The sequence below is a fragment of the Pocillopora damicornis genome, chromosome 1 (genome assembly GCF_964200805.1).
Source record: "Pocillopora damicornis chromosome 1, jaPocDami1.2, whole genome shotgun sequence".
NCBI lineage: Eukaryota > Metazoa > Cnidaria > Anthozoa > Scleractinia > Pocilloporidae > Pocillopora > Pocillopora damicornis.
Genome location: NC_142670.1, coordinates 35596531 through 35620466, shown reverse-complemented (window position 1 = coordinate 35620466; position 23936 = coordinate 35596531). Strand labels below are relative to the sequence as shown.

The window sequence follows — 23936 nt, the reverse complement described above, 5'->3', positions numbered from 1 at the left end:
TTTGCATAGGTTATGGTGCGAACGTCGCGAGAAACTATTTAAAAGTGTTTTTTAATCTTTAGATGAAGAAAAGCCGCAGAAATGTTAGGTTTGCGATTTTGTGGTTTAACCGGTCTCGTTCTTCTCAAAGTAAATCTGCTTAATATCATCATATATTGAAGATAGAAGGAGAAATTGCGCTTTTATCACTCTACTGCATAACTGTGTAACTGACAACACATCATAAAAGAACTGACAGAAAAAAAGATCAGTATGCGTTGCGCGCATAAAAAAGACTAATTGATTCAGCAATTTTTCAGTTTCTCATCAGGACATAGATTTTTGAACAAGGCTTATGGAAAGACAAAATCGAAGAGTTGTAAACTTTTTTTTTTATGTCCGTTACTCTGTAAATATAACTGTTTATCGTTCACTAACTGACTTCTTCGTTTCTTTTTTCTCAGGTGTCATTTGACTTTCAAATTAACGTTTTACAATGAATATGTTTCCCTTTCAGTAAAATTCGCATCTCTATTGTAAAATACCATTACAAAACATACACTCTTGTTTATTATTTCGAGGATAATACTACTATTTGTGTTTTTCGAAGAATTTAGCCCCTTTTCTATGTCGATCAATCAGTCGATTAAAATGTTTAACTTTTTTCGTGTCCTTTGTTTCTCAAAAAAAGCGGAAAATTCACCTAACTATAACATAAAATCACAAAAATAGAGAAAACAAACTAAAATGATCGAATTACAGAACTTCAGAGGCTAGAATATTTTAGGATAAATTTAGTGATAACAAACAGAACAAAAATAATGTCATCGAAAGGATCGCCATGTGTCAATATCTAGGAAGCTTATTTCCTATGAACAAAAAAAATTCTCTCTACTTTCAAATCTAACTTTTGTACCGTATAGAGAGCGAGAGATGAATTAAACTATTATGAAATAAGAACAGAAAGAAACGAAACACCTATGTTTAGTACCTGAATGCTGATTTCCCTTTACTCTGTAAGAATCTGATCGCGTTTATCCGCATAAGCAGAAGATAATTAATTCACACAGAGGTATAGGCTTTTACAGCTGTTTTCATTGTTGTTTTTAATAAATTGAGAGTTTTAGATAGACAAAAATTTCCATCGTGTCTACCTCAAAAGAGAACTGAAATAAGGTTTATTTGTTTTTTTTTTCTTCTCCCTTTTCTTCTTTGAGCAGTTTTAATAACTAATTTATATAATGTTGCAATGAACTGAATAAACTGACTAAATTATATGACTAACGTGACTATTCATCGGCAAGCAACGCTTTTATTATTTCTCATAACAGTATTTGACTTTCAAATCCAAATTATGCCAAATCTTCTTTACGCTAAATATAGTTTTCTTCATGAACACTGACTTACTTTTTTGAGCCGCGAATCCAAAACTACGGATCTCATCTCAAAAGCATTTTCATTCTCTTCTTTTATCGACTTCTCGAAAAGGAAAACTTATTGCCGCAGTATTATGTTCTCGGATTGAAAATGTCATGTCAGTGGAAATCTCCGCTAGAGGGCAGCATTTTCAAGTTTCCACCATACGGACCTTCCCTTAGACGGTTAATAGCTTACCATTAGTTTGTCTTTTTTTCTCAGCTCGTGAGCGGGCGGAATTTTACAATTTTGTGATTTGATTGGTTCTAGGAGCGGGCAATCCCCCTTCTCCCCCCACCCCCACCCCCCTCTTCCACATACGCACACACACTCTCACGCTCGCAGCGGGTGATATCTGTCGGGTGATGAGCTGTGTCATATATAAATATCCGTTTTTTTCCGGCGGGACAGCGTGTTTAAAACCTTGCTCGTACTTCACTTCTAGTAGGGTCCACCTTCATCAGGCAAATTACTTATCTATATTTTTACTCCTTCTTCTTCTAAAGCTAAACTTTGGGTAAGTCTATAAAAGTTTTTTTCAATACAGGATTCCACATCAGAAACCGAAAGAATTCAGTGAGCGAAAGCCGAATTAAACCGCCTCTTTTCTTGTATTAGTTATCTCATTTAACTTCAGTTATCCATTGGAATAGAGATAGGATGTATAAGCACCATTACGTCGTACAAACGGATAAATTCTTACAACTCCAACATAACCATTTGAACCTACTAACCGTGACTTTCTTTGTCATTTAGCGAGTAGCGTTACCATTGAATAATCGTCAATAGAGGCGGATAATACTTTACGATAAATTATTTGACTGGTTCTTAGAAATTATCGATTAAGAGCAATTTTTCGGTGTCTAAAGTAAGTGTGAAGAGTCGAAAAACAAGCCAAGTTCTCTTTGGGTTTGCTTCACTTTGCTCTGTGATTGGTCCAGAAAACTCGCACCATCCTGTCAACCAATCAGATCTTGTGGTGGTGGTCTCCTCTTTAACTTTCCAGGCACCAGTATCTTGTTTACTCAGCATCATCTGTTGTGACCTCCTTTTCGCTGCAGATTGATGGCAAAAAACTCGACTTACGAACACTAGAAGGAATGTAGTTCTTAACATAGGAAGGTAAGTAAAAGCTTGAAGTTGAGTTCAATCAAATTAATTCGAATTAATTTTGTAATAGTTAGATGTTCAATTTAATTGCAAGGAAATCGCAGAACATCTGCTTTAACAAGTAGTTTTAAGCTGCAAGGTTTTTATCCCCGGTGAAAGTATGATTCGTGTAGGTCAACATTATCTATTTCATATAATTATGACCTGATTCCTTTACGGGAACGAATAACCTTTCAAAATTTGTCTCCCTCAGTTCATGTGGCTTCACAGCGCAATTGGTAGCAGTCCCCAACTATTATCTGGGAGGCCCGGGTTCGAATCTGATCGAAGTCGGAATTTTTTTAAGGGTTCTTTTCTGAGATCACTTTGATTGCAGCGGATTATCACTTCGTTACTTGTAAAGTCTTTTTGTATAAATTTTGCCCTTTTACTTTGTTTTTAAATTTGTTTTTTGGCCAGTTGGGGAGCAGGCACAGATGCATGGGGACCAAACAAAGATGTATGTAATACCTCATGAATTTGGTAGTGATATCTGCTCATATTCTTAGCACCAAACAGCTGATAAAATAACCATGACATGTTGTCCTCAGAAGGTGAGGTCTGGAAAAGACTCTAAGATTCAGCGCATCTGCTAAGAAGAAGCCAACCATGAAGTTATCACAACGGCCGATCAGAACCGACGAAAGTTGAAGAAGCCAATAAGTACGAAGAGAAGAATGGCGCAAACTGCCATTAGCGCGGGAAGTTGCGAATGACCAAACCACTTTTGGTTTTAATTTTTCCCATGATTGGTTCAGATAGTGGCTTGAGTTATCTGGACCAATCGCAAAGCGAAGTTATACGAAATAAGTGCAATCCCGGATTCCTTTTCCACACACAATTGAAATTGTTTGAATCTTTTTGCAGGGTTATGCCTCAGCTTGTCACTGTGACGGTCTTGTCGAGGTGGGTGGACTTCAGGGTATAATGCACCTAGTGAGTCAGAATCACCACCATCTGTACCCGTTCGACCCTAGCATCAGCAGGCATATTCACCATACTGTTCTCTCCAATCTGCTCCACGTATTTTTTCTACTAATAGCCACAATTTTTGTATCCTGCCTTTTCCTTTTTTCTTAAGTATTTGCATAGGAAACGTTTTTATTTAGCAATAAAAATGGTGCATTAGCTCTTAATTGAGACGAATTCTTTATTGAAAGGGTCAAATTCAAAGTGGAATCAGGAATGGTATTCGGCTAGCACAGGGAGCCCAGGTATAGATGTCTGGTTGTAATACAGTAAATAACATAATGAAGCCATAAGTTGATTATCCTCGTACTATTCTCTTGTTATTTCTGTTTTTCACGTTGCTATGTTCCCACCAGTGGCGTAGCGTCATTTTTTCTGCATATTTACTTTATAAAATCAGTTGATAAAAAAAACTATCATGTAATACTACCCCTTCCCTCCCCCCCTCCCCCCACAACGACGCAGAACCACAATTTTCTTAGAAATTACTCTCTTCATCCATCCGCTTCAATGCTTTTTTTTAATTGATGACAATTATTATTACTTCATTACAGATCAACATCAAATTAAAATCAGAGATGCCCGGACAAATAGATGGTGAAGCTTGGATGCAGCCTCCTGGTAATGTGATTGCACGGCCCATATATACTAACACAGGTATTAACAGAACACTGTGTAACGACGCTGTAAAAGATTACTTTTTAGGGAAAATGAAAGGCTTATGATTGGACTTTCATATCTCAGTGTTAAAAAAGCACATCCCGAAAAAATCAATTTCGTTTTAGCTTTTAACTTGAGAAACTTTTTTGTTTTTTTTTTTTCTTTTGTCATAATTTTCATCCAAGAATTCAATAAAACGTCTATAACCGGACGACTTTGGTTCGGAATTCTTTGAAGAATTAAGAAAATATTACTAGAACCCAAACGGCCATCGAACACTTCTCGAAATTTCATCGTAAGTTCACTTATTTTTTTCTTTAGGCACTGATGGTATCAAAGGGGAAGTTTAAAGTAAAAAACAAAAGAAGACCCAAAAGTTCGTCTCGCCCTACTACAAGCCCCAGTGCAACAAGAATTATTTCTTATGACGATTAAACACTTACCCCGGGCTTATGGCAGCTTAATTAGAAACCATACTGGATATTTTTTCCAGCTCTGAGTTATACTTAACTTGGTAATCTTGTAACGTTACATCTAGTTAAGTATTGCTTTAGCCGAGAAAATGTAATTCGAAATTGTAAAGGATATTATTGTCATTTGTATCGCTTTGGGTATACGCTGTATTGTAAACAGTGCAGACTAAAATTCCATCTTTATAGTGCGTTAAATTGAACCTATTGTGAAATTCTACCAGCACGAAATGCATGCTGGTTGAGCGATCACATGAACATCACGTGCTCGTCATATAGGCTGAAACAAGGAGAGCGGCTCAGTCCTCACCATTCGAACCTCTTCAGTATACATTACCATTCGTGCTATTGGAGTCAATTTCTATCACCGGCCATGATTTGTTTATCGAAGTGGAATAAAATGATTCTGGACTAGTCTCGGCCACATTCTGTCTTTCCCCGTTCCGCCCGTAAATGCGCAAAAGCGTTGTAGTCGACGCTACGCGCTAACGAACCAAACTCGTAACCTGGTATTCCATAGTCGTATGTAGGAAAAAAGGGTGGCGCGAGATTTCTAGACGAATCACAGTTTATTAAAGCTTTCATGCTTAAGAAAAAGTGGGAAGAGTACGATTAACTAACGCAATTTCAGATAGGAATGAAAACACTTGAGAGTCGAAGATACGCGTACTCTGGTGTTCCACAATCGTATATTAAAGGTGCAAACTAAAATGTTGAAATCTCTGTCTGGAGGTGGAGTTCAAAGCTTAGCTTGTCCCATCAATGGAGTTTTTACAGAAGACACCGATGAATTTGAAGATAACATAAGTTCGAGTATATTTCAAATTAATATTGTATTTGTAATTATATGTAAAAAGTGGTTTAACTGCAGAAGTATTCATTTACAAGCTAATATGCATGGCCGCCTTCTATTGATTTACCTTTTCTCCATATGTTTCATTTTTAAAATGATCAGTTGATGTAGATGTGTTCCGAGTGAATTAAATTTGAGAGAGAACCTACTTGTGGCTTTTTTTTTCTGGTCACAAAAGGCATAGCTGGTGATAGGTCCTCGGTAAGAGGAGAGAAGAGTAAAAGAGAGCGAGCAATAGTCGGCGAGGTTCATGGAAGGCATGACACTTTCCTTCATCCTAATTAGATTTTTCTCTCAGTTACCCCACGTTTATGCTCGTCCTCACTGTGTCAGGCTTCCAGAGGCAAGGTTAGCTGTGTAGCACGAGGAAGAGTGTAGAATGGAAGGGAAGACTTTTCGGTTTGCTTCTAGTGAGTTGTACAGACGTTAAGTTAGTTAAGTTAAGTTAGTTTTACTCAGTTTTTTGGCTCGATTTACTCAGGTTTAGCTGAAGGTCTCTTTCAAGTTTGGTCATTATAACTGTGTAGCTCTACATGTTACACCTTCGAGTCCTTCACTGGCAATGTAAATTTGGAGTGTAAATTCTATTCCCCTAGTAAATTAAACCGAAATGGCAAATTATTGAGTTTCTTAAGTTATCTCAGCGGTTGACAAGAAGGAAATATCACAAGCAGTCACTAAGGACAAAAATTCATGAAGAGTCAACACCCTAAAAGGCAGAACAAAGGGTAGTTCGAGATTTCTAAACCAATCACAGTGCAGTAAAGATTTCATATCTGAGGGTTTTTTAAATACTAACCGTCACTCCCACCCACCCTTGGTGGAAGTCTTTGGATAGAAAATGAAAAGCTTAAAAATGTTTTCCAACCTCCCGGAAATATATATTTGTTACGCATTATTTTACATGGGGGAGGGGGGGGGGTAACCAAAAACCCTCAAGAGAGTCGAGTCAAGGAGATACATTATGGTGTCAAAAGAAAACGGCTCAGTTTTTGGGAAAAACTCAAACTGAATAATTCATTAAAAACAAAAATTTCAACATTATGAGAGTTACAGAAAGCAATTTTGTATCAGTTTACTTGTCACAGGTCATTGTGGCATATAATCCACACTGTGGATGAACCTGAAGCGTGACTTAGAAACCTTTATAGGGTAAACTGAGAACGGACTCATGTGCAAGGTCTTAAAGATGTTTTATTGAAGTCTTCGTTTATGTTTTACAGTAGATCTTGAACCCCTGTTCGCAACTCTGTGTGACTTCCCTCAAAAAGCCACTTACACATTCAAGTTTTTCCTCCTGTAGAAGCCATGTTAATGACCCCGTTTCAACAAAGATTTAAAAGAATGCCACGCACAAAAAAAAAACTAGAATTCTCGTTGTGAGTTAAAAAATCTAGAAATGGGCTACAAAATTAGACTTAACAACACTACTAAATATCTAAGTTAGTGGTATTCTAAGACCTTTTTTCTTTCTTCCTTTTTTTTGATTTTCGGGTTAATGTTAATAATATTGACGAATTATGTAAAGAAGTAGGCTTCAGCCATGACAGAGGTCACTAATGCTCGCAAACGAGTTATAAAAACTCTAAGACACGACCTATTTAAATCATTTTCACTCTATAAAAACCTCTAACAAACGAATTCTGACCTTGTTTATTTTCCTCTAACAATTCTAAACTCAGTTTGAACGCAAAGCACTCACAAGCTTGTTGTGGAAGAGAACTATTCAAATTATTGTTGTACCAATAAATATCCTATATCTGACTTGTTACTTGTTACCACAATATCTTTCTAATTTCTTTTTTAAGGAATTTGCGTTCATAAAGAAGTCAGTAACACAACGAAAATAGACGTCACTCTACCTTTTAGCCATCATTATGTTCTCATACGAGTTATAAAAATTCTAGAAATGAGCTACTTAGGTCTTTCAATATATTGTTAAATCTCTAATGCGTGACGTCTTATCCAGTAACTGTTTCTCTTTTTTTGTGTCACATTTTTACCTTTTTTTTTCACCTAGAGATACTAAGGAAATTAAACAACTCGACACGTACTCTGAATACTCGCTGGACGAGTTGTGATAATGTTCGAACTATTCAGATTATTTTTGTACCGCCTAATGTCTACTAACTGTGGAAATCTTAACCGCAAGTCTAAGTTCTTTGATATAATATCCAACCCAAAATTACCGTCACTTTAACTCCTTATGACTTTAATGCTCGCGGATGAGTTCTAACATGTTAAGAAATGAACTATTTAGTTTACCAGCGTATCATCAAATATCTATTAAGTGGACGTGTTCGACCCATGCATTTTTCTAAGTTTTTCTTGTCAAATTTCAGATGATTTTTCGTGTTTAAACAAAACCTAGAAATGAGCTATCTAAATAGTTGTTATACAGATAAATCTCTGATAATTCTTATTCAAAACCCTTAGTGTTCTATTATTATCACATTATTTGCTCTTTTCTATATTAGGAACTCTAAAAGAAAGTTCTTCAGGGACATCAAATCCCCTCTAAACTAAGAGTAAACTCCGAATAATCCCAACAATTTCCATGGAAATAAACTTACACATTACTTTTAAAACCAGAGGCATTCCTAATCAAAACACTTACTCAGCTATAGTGTAATTAATGATGGAAAGATCAGCATGCAGAATAGAATATCTTATCACATCAGGACCATAGCCAGCTTTTCGACTTGTCGTGGGCCTATACCCTAAGAAAGTTCAATTTTTGTTTCAAAATTTGCACGAGTGATGTGTTAGAAGTTAAGAGGTACAGGACTCTAGGCTGGCTACACCCTTGGTACTGTTGTGTTCCGTTTGAGCCATCCGACTTAACTGCGGTGTAGCAATCATGGTCTTTAGAAATACGCTAAAACTAACAGACTCAAAGTGTCGGGTAAATTTACATGTTCCAAAAAGAAACAAACAAGCAAACCAAAAACGGTCAAAACAAAAAAAAAGGAAGATGGACTGATAGAAAGAGTGTAAGGTATACAATAATTGGCTCGGACAACAAAGTTGCTAAGTATTGTTAACATTAGATCTAAGAAAAAGAAATTACACGCCCACTCAGATATAGCTCAATATGTTCTACTTCAACTATACCTTGTTACCATACAATGATAAGTTCAGACAACAAAGCTACTGAGTATTGTTAACATTAAATCTAAGAAAAAGAAATTACACGCCACTCAGATATAGCGCAATATGTTCCACTCCAACTATATCTTATTACCATACAATGATAAGTTCAGAAAGCAAAGTTACTGAGTATTGATAACATTAAATCTAAGAAAAAGAAATTAAAGACTAAGATGTTACCATAGACAGTATGTATTGATTATTAGAATTATTTTTCTCCTTTTTCCTTGAAATTTTTTAGTTTTTCTCTAGCCCTCGCGGTCTCCATACTAATGGCAATGTTTTTGGCTCTTGGAAACTGTCAGAGGCAAAGGAAAAAGCACGCTTATCAGTGAACGCAAAATTAACTTATCGATTAGTTGTTTGTTTGATCTACGGACCCTAAATTCAGTCAGTCAAGCGTTGAATGTTTGCATGTCTGTATTGAAGTGTTTTGCAGCCATAATCTAATTCAGTTAGTTATAACCATGCCCAATGGCCAGGTGGAGAGTCCAGCAGACAGTCGGGCAGACAATTAGCCCATCTGTCAGTCAGCCAGTGGTCATAGCTCAGGTAGTCAATTCAATTTGACGGCTTACCGGCCAGTTGCACAAATAGTCAGGTTACCAGACTGTCAATCAGGAAGCTGGTCAGTGCATTAAGGACAGAAGGCAAGTTTGAATATACAAGCATAACCAAAGAGAGCACTCATCAGTGCAGCGTATTAGCCACCCAGAAGTTTTTTTTTTAAGTTATACTTTTTCAAATCATAATCAAGCAGATAAAAAATTGATTAGTTTGAAAATGTTTTGGTAGCCTTACTGCCAACAATGAATGGGCTGCCTGAAAAAATTTGCAAGTGACTTTGAAAGAGACGAGCAGTATATTATGGCTACAACAAATCAGACTTCATCTTCTTCATCTCCAATAACTTCAACCATTACAGTTGCAGTGAAATCTCTAATTTGAACCTGGTTTGAGTTAGCCAAGGAGTTAAAAATTTAGGATAGAGTTACGCTTTGTGAATGGCATCAAAAAAGTCACTTTTGATTCAGAATATAGATCGGGTTCAACAAACTGATAGTTTAAGTAATCATGAGTCAACTATACATGCATACACACCGTAACGCATCAAAGATTTTCACTCTAAATCTCAAATATTACACTTATTCTGATTGGATACATGTAACAAAAAAAAACTACCTTCTTTAGAGGAATTTGTTTTCCGTACCCCTTTAGTCAGCGGTATTCAGTATTAAAGCAGACGTAATAAGCATTTACCTTGAAAGTACTAAAGCGGCCTGGTATCAAACACGTCTTCTTCCCCTGGACGGAACACGAAAAGAGATAGAAATGCAACACGCTCATTTTTTCTGAAGCGATGCAGTACTAAATTGCACAAGTACAGAATACAGAGCTGCCACTTATTACAGCTCATTTAATTTTGCTTGCTTGTGTTGAAGTGTTTTGAAACCTGAGTTACACAACATCAAAGTCACTATTTCCATTCAATGAGTTGTGGTAAGTGGCGGTTCTGTTTTCTGTATCTGGGCAAATTATTACTGTATCGCTTAAAAAACAAACAAACATTTAAAACGGCTCAATAAATTCATAAATGTAGGATTTTAGCATTGTATAAAAAGTTATGGCTCTTCGTTACGAAGAGGTATAATACTACTCAAGTGGTGTGTTTTTTTCCTCAATGTAATCAACTCCAGATGTGAATCGCGACCTTTCGACAGAGCACTTCAAGTGATCTTCAGCCAATTGTGTGGACTGATTATGCGTCACCTTATAAAGCATGTGTGGACCAATCTGAGTTTATCTCTTCTGATTTATGAAAAATGTTACCTTCCTCTACGACATCCATGTCAGGCTCATGCATCTCCTCTTCTTCTTCAGCTTTTCTAGCTTCTTTAAAAAAATATTTATTTGATACAATGTAAGTTAGTATACAGTCATTAAATTTTGTTTTTGTACTTAGGAATTAAAATCATAAATGTTTCACCAATTTCAACACTAGAATTTTTCCAGTGACTACCAAGGGAAAACAGATGTTTTAATTACTCATAAAATGCCTTACTCTCTTGAGTGACCAATCAAAAACCATTATCTCCTTTACCTTTGTTACTGGGTACTGAAATCTCTTCAATTTCCACCTGCTCCTCAGATTCAACAGCTGTGTGAAATCAGATTCATTGTTAAAATTCGTAAGGTTAGACAACGCAGCCCATTGCCCGCTATCAAGTCAGAAAATTAGCCTTGTTGCTACTTACACTGTACGCTGGAATAAATGAGACCCATGTGGGACAAATGTTCAGTTCCTAAAAAGCAATTCATTGTTTTTACCTTCCTCAGTTGTCTTTTTAGGTTCATGCTTACTTCCTCCTTCTTCACCTGCACACAAATATTAAAGATATCTTGACGTTATAGAAAGTAAAGTATTTTGCTCACTGAAATCCGCAACAATCGCCTTATTCTTCAACTATTATCAGAAGCTATAAGTAACACTGAAGATGAGTGTCCATCATTAAAAAGGTTCTTGTAAGTAGCTTAACCTTCGATCACTTCTGATAATTTTTTTAAAACCTTTCATATGGTTAATTGCAATTGGAACTAGTGGTTCCTTAAAACTGGGCGATTCTCAACATCAAAAACTTCTGTTAGTGTGTAGAGACACTCCTACTTACAGAAAATGTCAACTATTACCTTCTCTTTGTGTTCTTCGTCGATACTGGCTCTCGCGATGATGAACAGTGATTGCATTAAAGAATACCATCCATTTGAATAAACCGCGAGTTATTCCGGAAAGGCTCAAACGTTAATAACGCAAATATGTCTTAAGTCTTTGACAACAGCAAACTTTCCGACAGGACTTTTTTGATTGCATAGACCCGTTAGGTTTAGTAACTGAGGAAGGGTTTTGTGCCTTACGGGAAATAGTGGCCAAAAAGCTGCTCTCGTTAATTTTTTCATGAGACAGACTTAGAATCTGTGATTTGATTGGTGATTACGTGTTAATATGATAACCCTAATCTTATTGGTTTGACATACAAAACCATGCAATCAAGTATACCAAATGCGCCAGCTTGTTAGCACCAGCCACCTTTCGCTGTTTTGTAGAATTATGACATTTCTTTAAAAAAAATGAAAATTGAAAAGGTGTTTACCTTCCACAGTCTTTGCAGAGGCTGGTCTGATGTCGAAATCATCCTCATAATCTGTTTTAAGGAACAAGTAGAGTAAAACATGACATAGTGCTCATGGTTCATGTTTTATTCTGAAATAAATTTCTTTACAAATGTATTTTACGTACGTTAAATTTTCATATATTTATTCAAGTATTCATTGATTGATCAAATATCACTGAGTTACAAAGCTCAAATTTAAATCTGCAAGTTAATTAGTGCGCATGAAAATGGTAACCGGAGTAATACCTCTGCCAAAGACAGTCGGTTAAGACGCATTACCTTTCTTCATTTTGGTGATTCTTATGATCGATTGTAAAGTGCAATATGCAGTTGAAGTCACCTTGTATAACTGTGATTTTTGCAGTACTTCTTTTGTAAATAGAGCGGTTGTCTATGCCTTCTTTTGATATTTCTTTCATAAATAATTTTTACCTGAGGAAGATGGATTTGCATCCCCCTCACAGGCTTGTTCAATCTCTGCCAACAGAGCAAAGAGTTATCTTTAAGTTATTTTTCATATAATATAACTGAAAACTGGAAACAACGAATAATCATTGTCAATATATACGTATCATTCATTTACTACAACCACATCATATGGGGGACAATGGTATCTTCCTTCCATACTGGAATACTACATACTTTGGCACATTAGAGTTTACTAATGTAAAGGAATGGTGATATCATGAGTGGAGGTGTTAAAAGTGCATAAGGCAATTTATCACCAGAATATCTGGAGGTAACTTATCAATCAAAAGTAATCCAACCTAATTTCATTACATTTGTGTCATACGAGAAACCCTTCCTTGATCTCTCCTTTCTCGAAGTGCACCTACAGCAACTATCAGAGCAGAAAAAGAATACTGTGGTTTCTGGGCATCTTATTTGAAAGAGCTCATATTTGATAGATTAATTAATTGGACTATACACACCTGGCAAGAGAGTTGAATTACAAAGTTAATTACAACATTGTCTTTGGCATAAAAAATTCTACACTTATTTACTGACCTGGTTGAGGAGCAGGCAATTCAGGGGCTTCCACTTCTGGGATTTCGATCTGTGCTATTAATTGCATTTCAATCTGTTCTCCTAGGGGGGAGAAAAATGAAAAAAAGAAATTAAGTACAGAAAAGAGAAAGGAAAGAAAAGTATCGCACATAGAACCCTACAGAGGTGTAAAGAAGATATGTGATTAGATTGAGAAGCACTATATTTTTTACCCTCCTCGACGTTAGCATGTTCATCCCCATTTCCAATCTGTCCCTGCTGATCATTTTCTGCTTCTTTGATATAAAAAGGAACATCAATAAAATAACGCTCAGACAAACAATTCAGAATGGATCGTCATCTAATTATTTCAGGCAGAAGTATAGCGATTCATATTTTGAGAATTGTTTGTAGAATGAGGTTTTGCTAGCACCTTATTTTAAAAATTTGTCGCAAACGGCACCTATTCGTCTCAATGTTCCTGATGGTTAGTATCTCTAAAGCTGTGTATTAAAGAAAATCGAACTGAAATCATGATCCCCTCTCTACTTAGAATTATTCTGGTTTTCTCCTCTACGTCTGCTACAACTTTACATATTGCTATATGCACCTTTGTGGTTTCAATAATTTGCTCAGTTTCTTATTCGAAAAAATTAAAAAATACATGAGTTTTCTACAATTTCATACCAGTTCCATCCTCTCCCCCCTTGAAAGCCTTATGAGTAAAAATGACATATGTTACTTAAAGAAAACTGGGTTGCTAAAACTCAATTTGGTGAAAATTAAAGTTTGTTCATTTCAAGGTTTGGAATACAATTATTGTTATCATGGTATTTTTCAATGGAGCTTAAAACTGTACCTTCTTGATTTTGTCCTCTGCTGAAAATAGATCGAACATTGGACCACAGCTTCCTCAGTTTTGCTTTCAACACAGGCTGAACCTAGACATTCAAAATACATTGAATAGTTTACGTAAAGACTTTCAAGTAACGTATTTAGAAGTCACGTTGGTCTCTATGGTTAAAGTTAACGGTGGAGAAGCTAAAAAAATCTGTCCGATCATTTACTTTCTTCATGCTTGTTTTGTATGTCAATCGTTACAATTACAAAATTAAGTTGCCAGCCTGCTCTGACACGAAACCAAATTTCAACATAACGGTAGGTGCTATTCCAAAGTAACCAAAAAAGAAACGTTACCTGTGGAGTAGAAAGCGTATACAGCAATGGGTTGATAGCTGAATTGATCGGCAGAGCGAACACTGCAATCCACACTGCCAGGTCACCAGGAGGATCAAATGTTTTCTCGACGTGGGACCGGATGCCGATAGCAATGATTGGCATCCAACACAAGAAATCGGTCAGAATAATGAAGAAGACTCTTTTGGCAAGTGCTCTTTCTCTTTTAGCTTGTGCACTTTGTGCTCTTGCTCGTATTTCACGAACAGTTCCATGTGCACCAAGCCGTCTGCTTGACGACCATGATTTCCACAAGATGGCAACGTAAGCAACCGTGATGAAGATGAATAGGGAAAAATTCAAAACGATAAAAATGGAAGTGGAGTATTCCCAGCCTTCTTGTAATTCAGGGGAAAGCTGCAGGGGCAGGCACACCACATTATTGCCATAATACCTCTCACTGAAGTAGTGCATTCCGGACAAGGGAAGGAATGCCATGACGCCTCCCACCAGCCAGATAACCACGCACATTATACGGGTCTGCCTTGGGGTAATTTTTGCAAAGGTGTAAGGAAACACGATGTTCTTGAGTCTGTCCAATGCGATCAGAGAAATCATCATCACTGACACTTCACTTGAAAAGACAGACATGGCACCATTGAAATGGCAAAACCAACCGGTGCGCCACTCATAGTCATGCAGGTAGTATTCCCCTGACCATTGCAGGTCTTTTATGCCAATAATGATAAGGTATATCCCCATGATGCCGTCAGATACACCCAGATTCACCAACATGATAGACTGGACCACATTGTTATCAGGGTAGAAATACTGCCACCCAACAACGAATAAAGACCCTAGCAATGAGAGAAGACCGACAATCCAAAGCGTTCTCCTTGGAGCATGGTGGCGGAACATGGAGTGGCAGCTTGCGAAATTGTCATTGAAGGAGTATTCGCAATCAGCATCCTGCCTGAAAAGATCGAGATGGCAGCACATCAGGTTGGTGTCCAAAGTTCTAGAATTCGAAAAAAGAAGAAAAAAAAGAAGAAATAACACTATTATTGCATTGTTGAAATCCATTAATAATCATTAATTGATTAATAACATAGACTATTATTAAAATAATTGTTTGAAGGGGCGAGTGAAGGAAAGGATCGTCATGGAATCTTACACTCTGATGATGTGCGTCAAATGCTTGAAAAAGCCTTTGGGGAGCTCGGCCATCAGGTTGTAATGCATGAACCTGTGATTTAAAATAATCATAATGTGAATTTTAAGTTGTTTATATTATAAATAACCTAAAAAAGTGAATTTCAATAATAAGATTCATTAAGTTAATGTTAATGTTCAAATTGACTGTCCAAATACACAAAATCAGGAACCTAGCTGAGGATCTTCAGTACGGACCTTAGCTTGATGTTTTCTCAAAGATTCTTTCAAAAGTAGTCATTTAGCCTAAGATAAGTCTCGTCTTGCTTTCTTGGAAATTTTTGATGGCTACTGATTTTATGGACGTGGCAGCCCATTCGGTTGAGGTCGTTCGCTGTACAAAAGCCTCTTTCCGGACTCTTCCAGGAAAAAATTCCTTTAGTATATATTTGTTATTTTCCAAATTACTTTGCACGAGTCTTTTCCTTGACAAAACGAAATCAAAAGAATGTTATCTGATTTCAATATATGCAACTAAGTTTAGTTGCCTAGATAAACATCTGTCATTTGCAGTAAACTTACAACATTCGCAATTCGTGGGCATAGTTGAAAGTCGTGCTGGTAACGTTTTGTATCCTATTGCCAAAGATATTCCTGAAACGAAGAACGTAACTATTTACAACTAACACCAAAACGGGGACTTGCAGCAGTCACATTCCTCATTCTAATAAATTCTCATGGAATTTCAGTTAAGACTACATAGATCTCCTCAATGTTTGTTTCCGCTTTTTCATAATATCCACCTAGGTGCACCAAAAGTATGTTATATAAAGGCACATTTTTAGTGCAATATAAATTTAAAAAACATTGCTTTGTTGAGGAAGATAACTGGCACCACCCCTGTTCTACATCGTGGTAAATTTGTAGACAAAAATCTCGGATTTTGAACGCTGATATCATATTCATTCTATCACTTCAAATATTCTGGAATGTTTGTATGTGATTAACTGTACTTACAGAGATCTGAGCTTTTTAACGCCCTTGAAAATTTTATCAGGCAGAGCCTCGATTTTGTTCTCCGAGAGATATCTTAAACAAAGGAAACAGATAAGGAAATAAATATTAAAGTACAGTAACATAATATGATTGGGTAAGGCAAATTTTATTTGAGCAATGACGGAGTTAACAGTAAAATAATATTACTGTATACGGTTTGAGATTCAGATCATTATGGAAAATGGTTTTAACTCTTAATGCACTTACAAATCTAATAGCTCCACCAAGCCCTGGAACTGATCTTCATGAAGCTTCTTAATTTTGTTGTACTCCATTTTCCTGAAGAAAGCATTATGTGCAGTTTAGAATGAAATGTGTAGTGATATCTTTAGCTCTACTTTTTTTGTTGTTGTAAGATTTGCGGTTAAGGCAGGGAATGGCAACGTTTTCCATTAAAATAGCTCCCAGTCTTTGTATCTTAATCTTCAAAGAACACATTAGACTTATCTATAATGATCTCAAGATTAAGCGCGAAAACTCTCAAGTTCATTCTCTGTTACAAATTACAAAATTAATGCCAGGGTCGTTTTATCTGGCAATACAACAAATTATTAGATATTGTCAGCTCGGATAAAAAGGAAACAAAAAAACCTTTGCCTTCCAGAAATAAATTACAATGTAAGTTGTCATTCACAAAGAAGCTTTTATAGTCAGCAAGTGCTGTTATTTTCAAGAAAATCCTTACAAACAATTTTTAATATTTTGGGCCGATATCAATCTTACTTACAGAAATTTGACCGCTCTAATGTTTCTGAAAGCATACGCCGGCAGATTTTCGAGTTCATTGCTTGATAAATCCCTGAGAACAATTATTACACAGTTACGAAGATTTCGCTTATGTTAGAGCTACCAACTGAAATCTGAGAATTGTTAAGGTTGCTTTTTAAACAGAAGCTATTAAATTCTTACACCCCAAAGTAACTTAACATTACTAACCAAAGCACAACAAATACATAAGATAGTATCGTCAAATTCAATTAAGATTTGAAAATACGAGCTATGTCAGTTATGACAGCTGTGCTTTTGAAAAGAATACTTTAAAAATGATCATTGGGCACCATCCAGTTATCTCCTTGGTCAAATAACTATTTCACTTACAGATATGACAGGTTGGAAAGACTGTCAAAAAGTCCGTCTGGTAGACTCTTCAACTTGTTATTTGACAGATAGCTGATAAGAATGACGAGACAAGAAAATACAATTTCATTAATTCTGCAAACTGAAATTTATAGGTAAATATACATAAAGATTCTGGTCATCAGAAGCAACCAAAGAACAAAGAGCAGTTCGCAGTCGTACACATGCAATGTTTTGTCTTATAGCACAGAGAATATTCAAGAGTCACTTCATTCATTTAGTTTGGTCAATATTTATAACAAAAAGCAATTGAAGGCCGCTGAAAACTTGAGATCTCCGTGCACACTCTCTTTCAAACTCTTTTTCCCAACATAGGCAATGGCTGCCTCTCGTGGACCAATAATGAAATCATTAAGCTCGTGATCTAAGAAAATATGCCAACATGGTTCAAAACGGAGAAAGATATCCCATAAAAACAACTCTGATATTCATGACATGCATGAATTTCATCACTGTATGTATGATCGATGCCACTGAAAAGTCAGTTCAGCAACAAACTCAAAATTTCAGATGGTTCAATTTTAAATGTGTTATAAGTGCACATGAGAAGATTTTAAAATCTGCAACTGGAAAACATTTTCTTACTATATGCTCTAATTAGTGAAAGGGAAGAAAAGTATGATACTGGCAGAAACTGTGTTAAAATACACTAGCAGTGGTTTAACAAAAGAGAGGAAGATTTTACTAGGTGTTGGAACACTTTATGTAGTCATTGAGTTAAAACAAGGAAAAGCTTGGAATGAAATAACTTACAGTTCTTTCAAGCTTTTTAGATCTCGGAATAAATTAGGAGGCAATTCCATGAAGTTGTTGTCTTGCAACCATCTGTGTTGAAATTAAAAAATATATATATGTGACCTGTATGTAAAATATGTTTAGTTTCATTAAAACAGTTATTTACCGAATCGTCTTTTGACCACTGAGTGGAAGGGAAGAAAAGAGAAAGGAAAAAAGTTAATTTGAAAAACAAGTATAGACATGGCGGTAAGAGAGGGGAATGCTGCTGCGTTACAAAAACAGTTTTCCCTCCACAACAGTATTGATACATTAACTTACAGTTCCTCTAGCATTGTCAAGTTTTTGAAGGCACTTTCATTCAACCCTTTCATGTCGTTGTCATTCAGGCGTCTGCGTTATTTACCGTATAAAACTGACGATTAGTTTAAAGATCCACCAGAAGTTTATCTGCTTAGATAGGGGTACTACTGAAACCTTTCAGGGCTGCTGTCGAAGACAGTTACGGTTGTTTTGACTTGTGAGCAAAAGTCGGCATCACTGTCATTGAGCGAAGAGTTGTTTGTGCTAGCTTCACCGTTTACTCATTTTACAACATAAGATTATAATCAAATTTGACATAGATATGGAAATTTGTTCATGATGGAAATTGGAATGATCTTTTTATTTAATGGAGGCACTTCTTGATGCCTTTTATACAGAGGACAGAATCTCATAAACGGTCAGTCCTGGACAAAGATCCAGAATGCAACAGTAGATATGTAATCTTCATGATATTTCATATTAATTCTTGATTTACGAAGCGAAACGAATAATCTGATAAATTTAATAAAACAACGACAACAACAAAAAGCAGTTGGAGGCCTGTAGAACTGTTGTGCAGCTGGTCTGAGATTAGAGTTCTTATTCTGCAGGTGCGAAAGTTGGCTAGTAGTGTTAATTAAAGATGAATTTATTTTGTACTTAAATAGCTACATATTATGAATGAAATATTTGCGAATTTTGTCAATCTTATCAACGCTTACATTGCATCACTAAGAATCTAGGAGCGTGGATCAGACAGAAAAAAACGAGTTTACTTACAGAAACCTTAGCTGTGTGTTCTTGTCAAAGATTCTTGGAGGTAGGTGGTGCAATTGTATTTCAGACAAGTACCTATGAATTCGACGAAAATTTAGCACACTAAATAAAGGCCAGAGCTGGGATGCATATAAAGTAATAAACCAGATGACTAGTGGAATAAACTCAGTTTTGAAATGCAGCTTAAAGATTGTGTAGACAACTCAAAATGATTATTATTGAGATTTTACCGTGAAATCAAAATGGTGCAGCAATGTACATATGTTTTAATATTCTCACTTCTCAAGACGAGCAAGGTTTTGTCTGTCGAGCTTATCCTAACTCAGTTATGTACCCCTTGACGGAGAAACAAGCTACTCATAAGGCCTCGAAAACAATCCTCCAGCTACATCAGTCTTAGGCCACCTTTCGGGCCTTTTCCCATGATAGATGAACTGAAACAGGCTTTCTTTTTTTTTTGGCGGTTCATCTTACGATAATTTTTGGTTCTCCGTTTCCTTTCGGAATCTGTAGCTCCGAAAACATATAGAAAGGTTATCTTTATGATTCTCGAATACACCATCGTATTTTCCTCCTTACATGATTCCGAAAGTTCTTGCGATATCTTGTCTTGTATTTTGATCCTATTTTCTTAAAAAATAAGTTTCATTTTGACCTGCAGATGAAAATCAAGTACAAAACTGATCTTCGCAGGCGCGGTTGTGCAATTGCACCTTAACTGCAACGATCATTGCTTTGCTTGATTTTCATCCGCAAAATTTATTTCATCAAAAAATATGATAATATTCCTCTACGGGATAGAAGAACCCTTTAAAATGTGCCCTGATCTCAACGAGTGGTGTCTTAGTTCAGTTGGTTGAGGCACCCCACTAGGTTTGGGGAGGCACGGGTTTGAATCTTGTTGAAGCCTGAATCTTTGCTCGGGCTTCTCAGTTTTTGCAATTGTATGAAATACCGGTCAACTTCGAGGATCATTGTCCAATTTATTTTATTTTATACTCTTTCCTTAAAGCCTTTCTAATGTCGTCATATGATCTGTCAGTCTTAGCGTATAATCATAATATCAGAGAGAAATTTTTCTTTTCCCAAACATTTATAAACACGTAATAGTGGGTTAGTGTGTTTTAAAATACAAAGACAAATATTGTTTGATGTCCCTTAATAGAGGAAAAATTAACTTACAGCCAAGTCAATTTAGTATTTGTAGCGAAAATGTCAGATGGCAAACTCTTCAACGGGTTATCAGACAAGACTCTGAAAGATAAGAAAGAAAAAAAATTAGAAATGCAATTTGAAATTGTTAATAGTGGCCTTCTTTAAGCTGTCAGTTTGGCATTGTCAAGTAAAACATCGATATGCATAAGAAATTTGTTATACCGATATAAAGAATTAAAAAAATAAATGGTTATCCGATAAAACGCTCTTAACATAAATCGCCTCCTTTACATGTCAGAATGTGTCACTTAATTTACGTGAAAGACCTTTACGTTTACTCACGGTCAATCCTCGTGGAATTACAAGATTATGATTACAAATATAGACACTGACACGGAGTCTACCAAGTAAGAACGTCGTACTTCTACCTTCTGTACTTCTAAAAGATTAGAATATAGCAAGTCATAATACAGATTTGCAAGGATGCCGTGCAACAGATATAATGAAAGGAGAACTGACTAAAAAATTGGGAAGGTTTATCAAAGTTTAAATTCTGTCAGCGATGACGCTTGACGCAAGTGGCGACCTAAGCTATTTCACAACACTGAATTGCCGTAACTAGAGCTTCACTTCAAAAATTCTGAGAGGAGAAGTGCAATTATAATCCCAGTATTTCTCAGATTATAAGAAGTAAGTCGTTCCTTTCAATGAAATTGGACTTTAAATATTCTAAAGGCTTGCTTTTCCTTTTTTCAGTTGTATTTAAGTGGTTTTGTAATATGTCAATTTGCTTTCCATCTCCGCCAGTTTAAGTTCGAGAACCCCTCGATTATGTCCATCTAAATGAATTGGTTGGTTCATGATCAGTTGATTCTCGATGAGTTTGATTTCCGACCAGACATTTTGGACCTCAGAAATAATTCCACTTTTCGACGAAGCTTTCGGTTGCCCGGTGCCGCGCACAAATTTCTCGTGGTCCTTGTTCACACTTTCAGATCCCATCTGAGCGTTTTCAACTGTCGTCGTATTTCTTGAAGTCCAGTAGACTTATTGCGTACAGAATCTATGGGCGATTTCTTAAAAAATTGCCAGGTGTTACAGAGAGAGACTGGGCCTTACTAGGTATTGCCACTGTGGGTTTGTCAAGCTGTTTAGTCTAACTTTTGCAACAAGGAAGCCTTCCGAGATTGTGTTTTTCAAGCTCTGAAGCGCTGAGGGACAAGTCGTCTCTCTCTCTGTCTGGATGTCCTTGAATTAGTTGTCTGGAAGGTAGTGGTAGGTATGTGGGCGTTCGACCTCTACTTCTGGGGGGGAACGCTCACAGTCCTTTATGTAACCTCTTGACAAAGTGTTGGCTGTCAGCATACCTTTCCCAGGCTTGTAGCGTATCTTTTAGTCATACGGCTGAAGTCGCGACAAAAGCAGTCCGCAGGATGCCTTTCTTACCGAACACATATAGGTGGTTCCGCTGTATACCAAGGACCGAGGCAAAAAAAATTCCTCCTCGATCTTTGAGCACTTCCTCACTGCCAACGGGAGTGCCCCACTTCTAGATGTCACTGGTTGACCATGCTCCATCAGTAAAAAGCTAAGCTTATACATGGACGCAACTCCTTAGTGCTCTTTTGGGTCACTCTCGCTGAAGTACTTGACTATTGGTGCTTTGAATCTCTTGAGTTCGGATCCACTCGCATTCTTGTGTGTCCGGCGACGTAGTGCTCTCACATTTCTGAAAGGTTTTAAAGAAATATAGGAAGGTGCCTCACTAGCTCTGTAAATCTCTGCACTGCTGATACATGTGCTGTTCGCTCCATCTTGACTGTTGCATCCGATTTCCTATGCTCTGCCTTCGAATTCAATCCATTCTTTGTCATCACATGTCCAATGAATGGCACTTTGCTTCATTTGAATTCTAACTTCTCCTTTTCCAGCTTGATGAATTTTTCTCAGCAATGGTCTTACCCTTTTATCACTGAAATTTGTTTAGCGCTCGTAAATTGTGTTCGTCTTGCCTAAGCGGTAATTAGTCCGCGACTCTAAGACTTTATCGATCCTACCTTTCTCTTCCTTGAAGGCAAATGGTGAACCAGAGTTAATGTTGACGGCTTCTGACCTGATACATGTGATGAAAGACGCTACTCGGTACTGCGAGTGTAAATTGAGGGTAAATTCCATGTTTGAAGCCAATTTTTCCAATTCTTTTCCAGATCCACAAAAAGATCTAGCCTCAGAAGAGCTGGTAAACAGAAGTGAAGATTTGCTGCGGTGTTTGAGGCTTAGAACTAATGCGCTGCAGCTGCTATCTGCTTGGAACGTCATATTTGTCTAGGTTCTGTCACCGTGTCTCGGTTCAAAGTCAGCTTAAATTCGACTAAAACACAGGTTAAAAGTTGCTATATGTCTTGCTGAGAATTTGCCACCCCACCATTAGCGTTAGCAGCCCGACATATCAGAAAAGACAGGGTAAACAGAACTTTAAAAAGGAGTTGATGGCCACGATCGGACTCTTAGAGAGCCTTACTGAGAGACTCGAATAAATGTTATGAGTTTTCTTGTTGTTCTCCAGGCCTTGTAAATTCATAGAAAATAGACACCTTTCATGCGCTTTACTTTGTACGCGAACTAATACAGGTTTAACTGGTAAGTAGTTTTGACCTCTAGAGGCTTCAGTTAAAAACCGGTCACATTGAGAACATTTTTTACGCTATTATCAATTAGTAACCTGCGTACTTAAAATGTGACCAGACTTTGCTTTGATTTGTCACATAGCAGCCTTCAGACTTTGTCATGTTGCTGCATTGATGTTTTTTTGTTTATATTCCGGCCTAAGTAACGAACTTTTCCTTGTCAGCACATTCAAAATCAAGCTCGATTGAACGAGACAACGAGGCGCCCTTCCCCTTAAGTAGCAAAAGTTGGCCTCTGGTGGCCATTCACTTCCCCCTTTTCCCAACTCGACGGTCTAAAGGGAATCAGGCTGAGAAGTGCTTGAATTAATTACTATATATTAATGATTAATGATAAATCAGATTTTATTAGGGTAAATAATCACTAAGTAATTAAAAACTATATTACTCCTTCATATAAGATAGATTACAAGCTTAACATTTTTTCTTCGGAGCTGAAGAGTCATCAAGACTGATGTATCATACATTAATATAAATCTGTGACTTTGGGGACAAAGTCTATATATTTTAATGCCTTAAACGTCACTAACTGTCCCTGAAATTATCTCTTCATGTACTCTTCTTCCTTTTAAAAAATTAGTAGGATTAAATCTGGGAAGAATGGTCTTCACTTTTGACCAACAGATATTTTAGTTCGTTATTTGGGACGTATGAAACAGCTCTATAAAACGTTTGTAGACAAAATATGAGCGTCCACTTATTGAATTTAAACAACACATGTCCAACTTGGAAACTCATTCGATGGCTTAAACCTAAATAACTTCGAACATCGAATTCCTATAGAAACTACATGCCAAATATGAACGAATGACTAAATGATACTAAAGGAACTAGATACTTATTTATATTTTGACGTCTCTTCTTGTGCAAGTTAAACACCATAAGTGTCACTAACAAGTACTTACGACTCTCATATCACAAAGATAAAGAAATAGGTAAATTAAGGAGTGCTCCA

General features: G+C 36.7%; 2 protein-coding genes across 2 annotated transcripts; one reads left to right on the top strand and one right to left on the bottom strand.

Moving 5' to 3' along the window:
- The first annotated feature begins 3471 nt into the window (after window positions 1–3471).
- Window positions 3472–5644, top strand: LOC149053541 (diacylglycerol kinase theta-like). The gene is made up of 4 exons (XM_089202933.1): window positions 3472–3480; window positions 3705–3758; window positions 4068–4164; window positions 4493–5644. The coding sequence occupies exons 1-4, from the start codon at window positions 3472–3474 to the stop codon at window positions 4606–4608; spliced, it is 276 nt and encodes a 91-aa protein (XP_089059059.1). The 3' UTR covers window positions 4609–5644.
- A 2762-nt stretch (window positions 5645–8406) lies between these two features.
- LOC149053540 (uncharacterized) lies at window positions 8407–22613 on the bottom strand. Its single transcript, XM_089183249.1, has 18 exons — window positions 22352–22613; window positions 17286–17406; window positions 16915–16986; window positions 16395–16466; window positions 16149–16220; window positions 15714–15785; window positions 15154–15225; window positions 14001–14997; window positions 13663–13744; window positions 13037–13099; window positions 12825–12905; window positions 12249–12293; window positions 11796–11846; window positions 10975–11022; window positions 10748–10804; window positions 10477–10539; window positions 9907–9951; window positions 8407–8944 (listed from the first exon to the last, which is right to left on the bottom strand). The coding sequence occupies exons 1-17, from the start codon at window positions 22611–22613 to the stop codon at window positions 9917–9919; spliced, it is 2265 nt and encodes a 754-aa protein (XP_089039375.1). The 3' UTR covers window positions 8407–8944; window positions 9907–9916.
- Between the last annotated feature and the right edge of the window lie 1323 nt (window positions 22614–23936).

Excerpts from the sequence above, each read along its gene's own strand:
- LOC149053541 (XM_089202933.1), top strand. Across the intron at positions 3,759-4,067 it reads GGCTAGCACAGGGAGCCCAG|ATCAACATCAAATTAAAATC; the intron begins GTATAGATGTCT and ends ACTTCATTACAG. Across the intron at positions 4,165-4,492 it reads TGCACGGCCCATATATACTA|AGGCACTGATGGTATCAAAG; the intron begins ACACAGGTATTA and ends ATTTTTTTCTTT.
- LOC149053540 (XM_089183249.1), bottom strand. The coding sequence starts at position 22,613 with ATGACGTTCCAAGCAGATAGCAGCTGCAGCGCATTAGTTCTAAGCCTC. Across the intron at positions 15,786-16,148 it reads GTTAAAAAGCTCAGATCTCT|GAATATCTTTGGCAATAGGA; the intron begins GTAAGTACAGTT and ends TCTTCGTTTCAG. Across the intron at positions 12,294-12,824 it reads ATTGCCTGCTCCTCAACCAG|AGATTGAACAAGCCTGTGAG; the intron begins GTCAGTAAATAA and ends CTCTGTTGGCAG.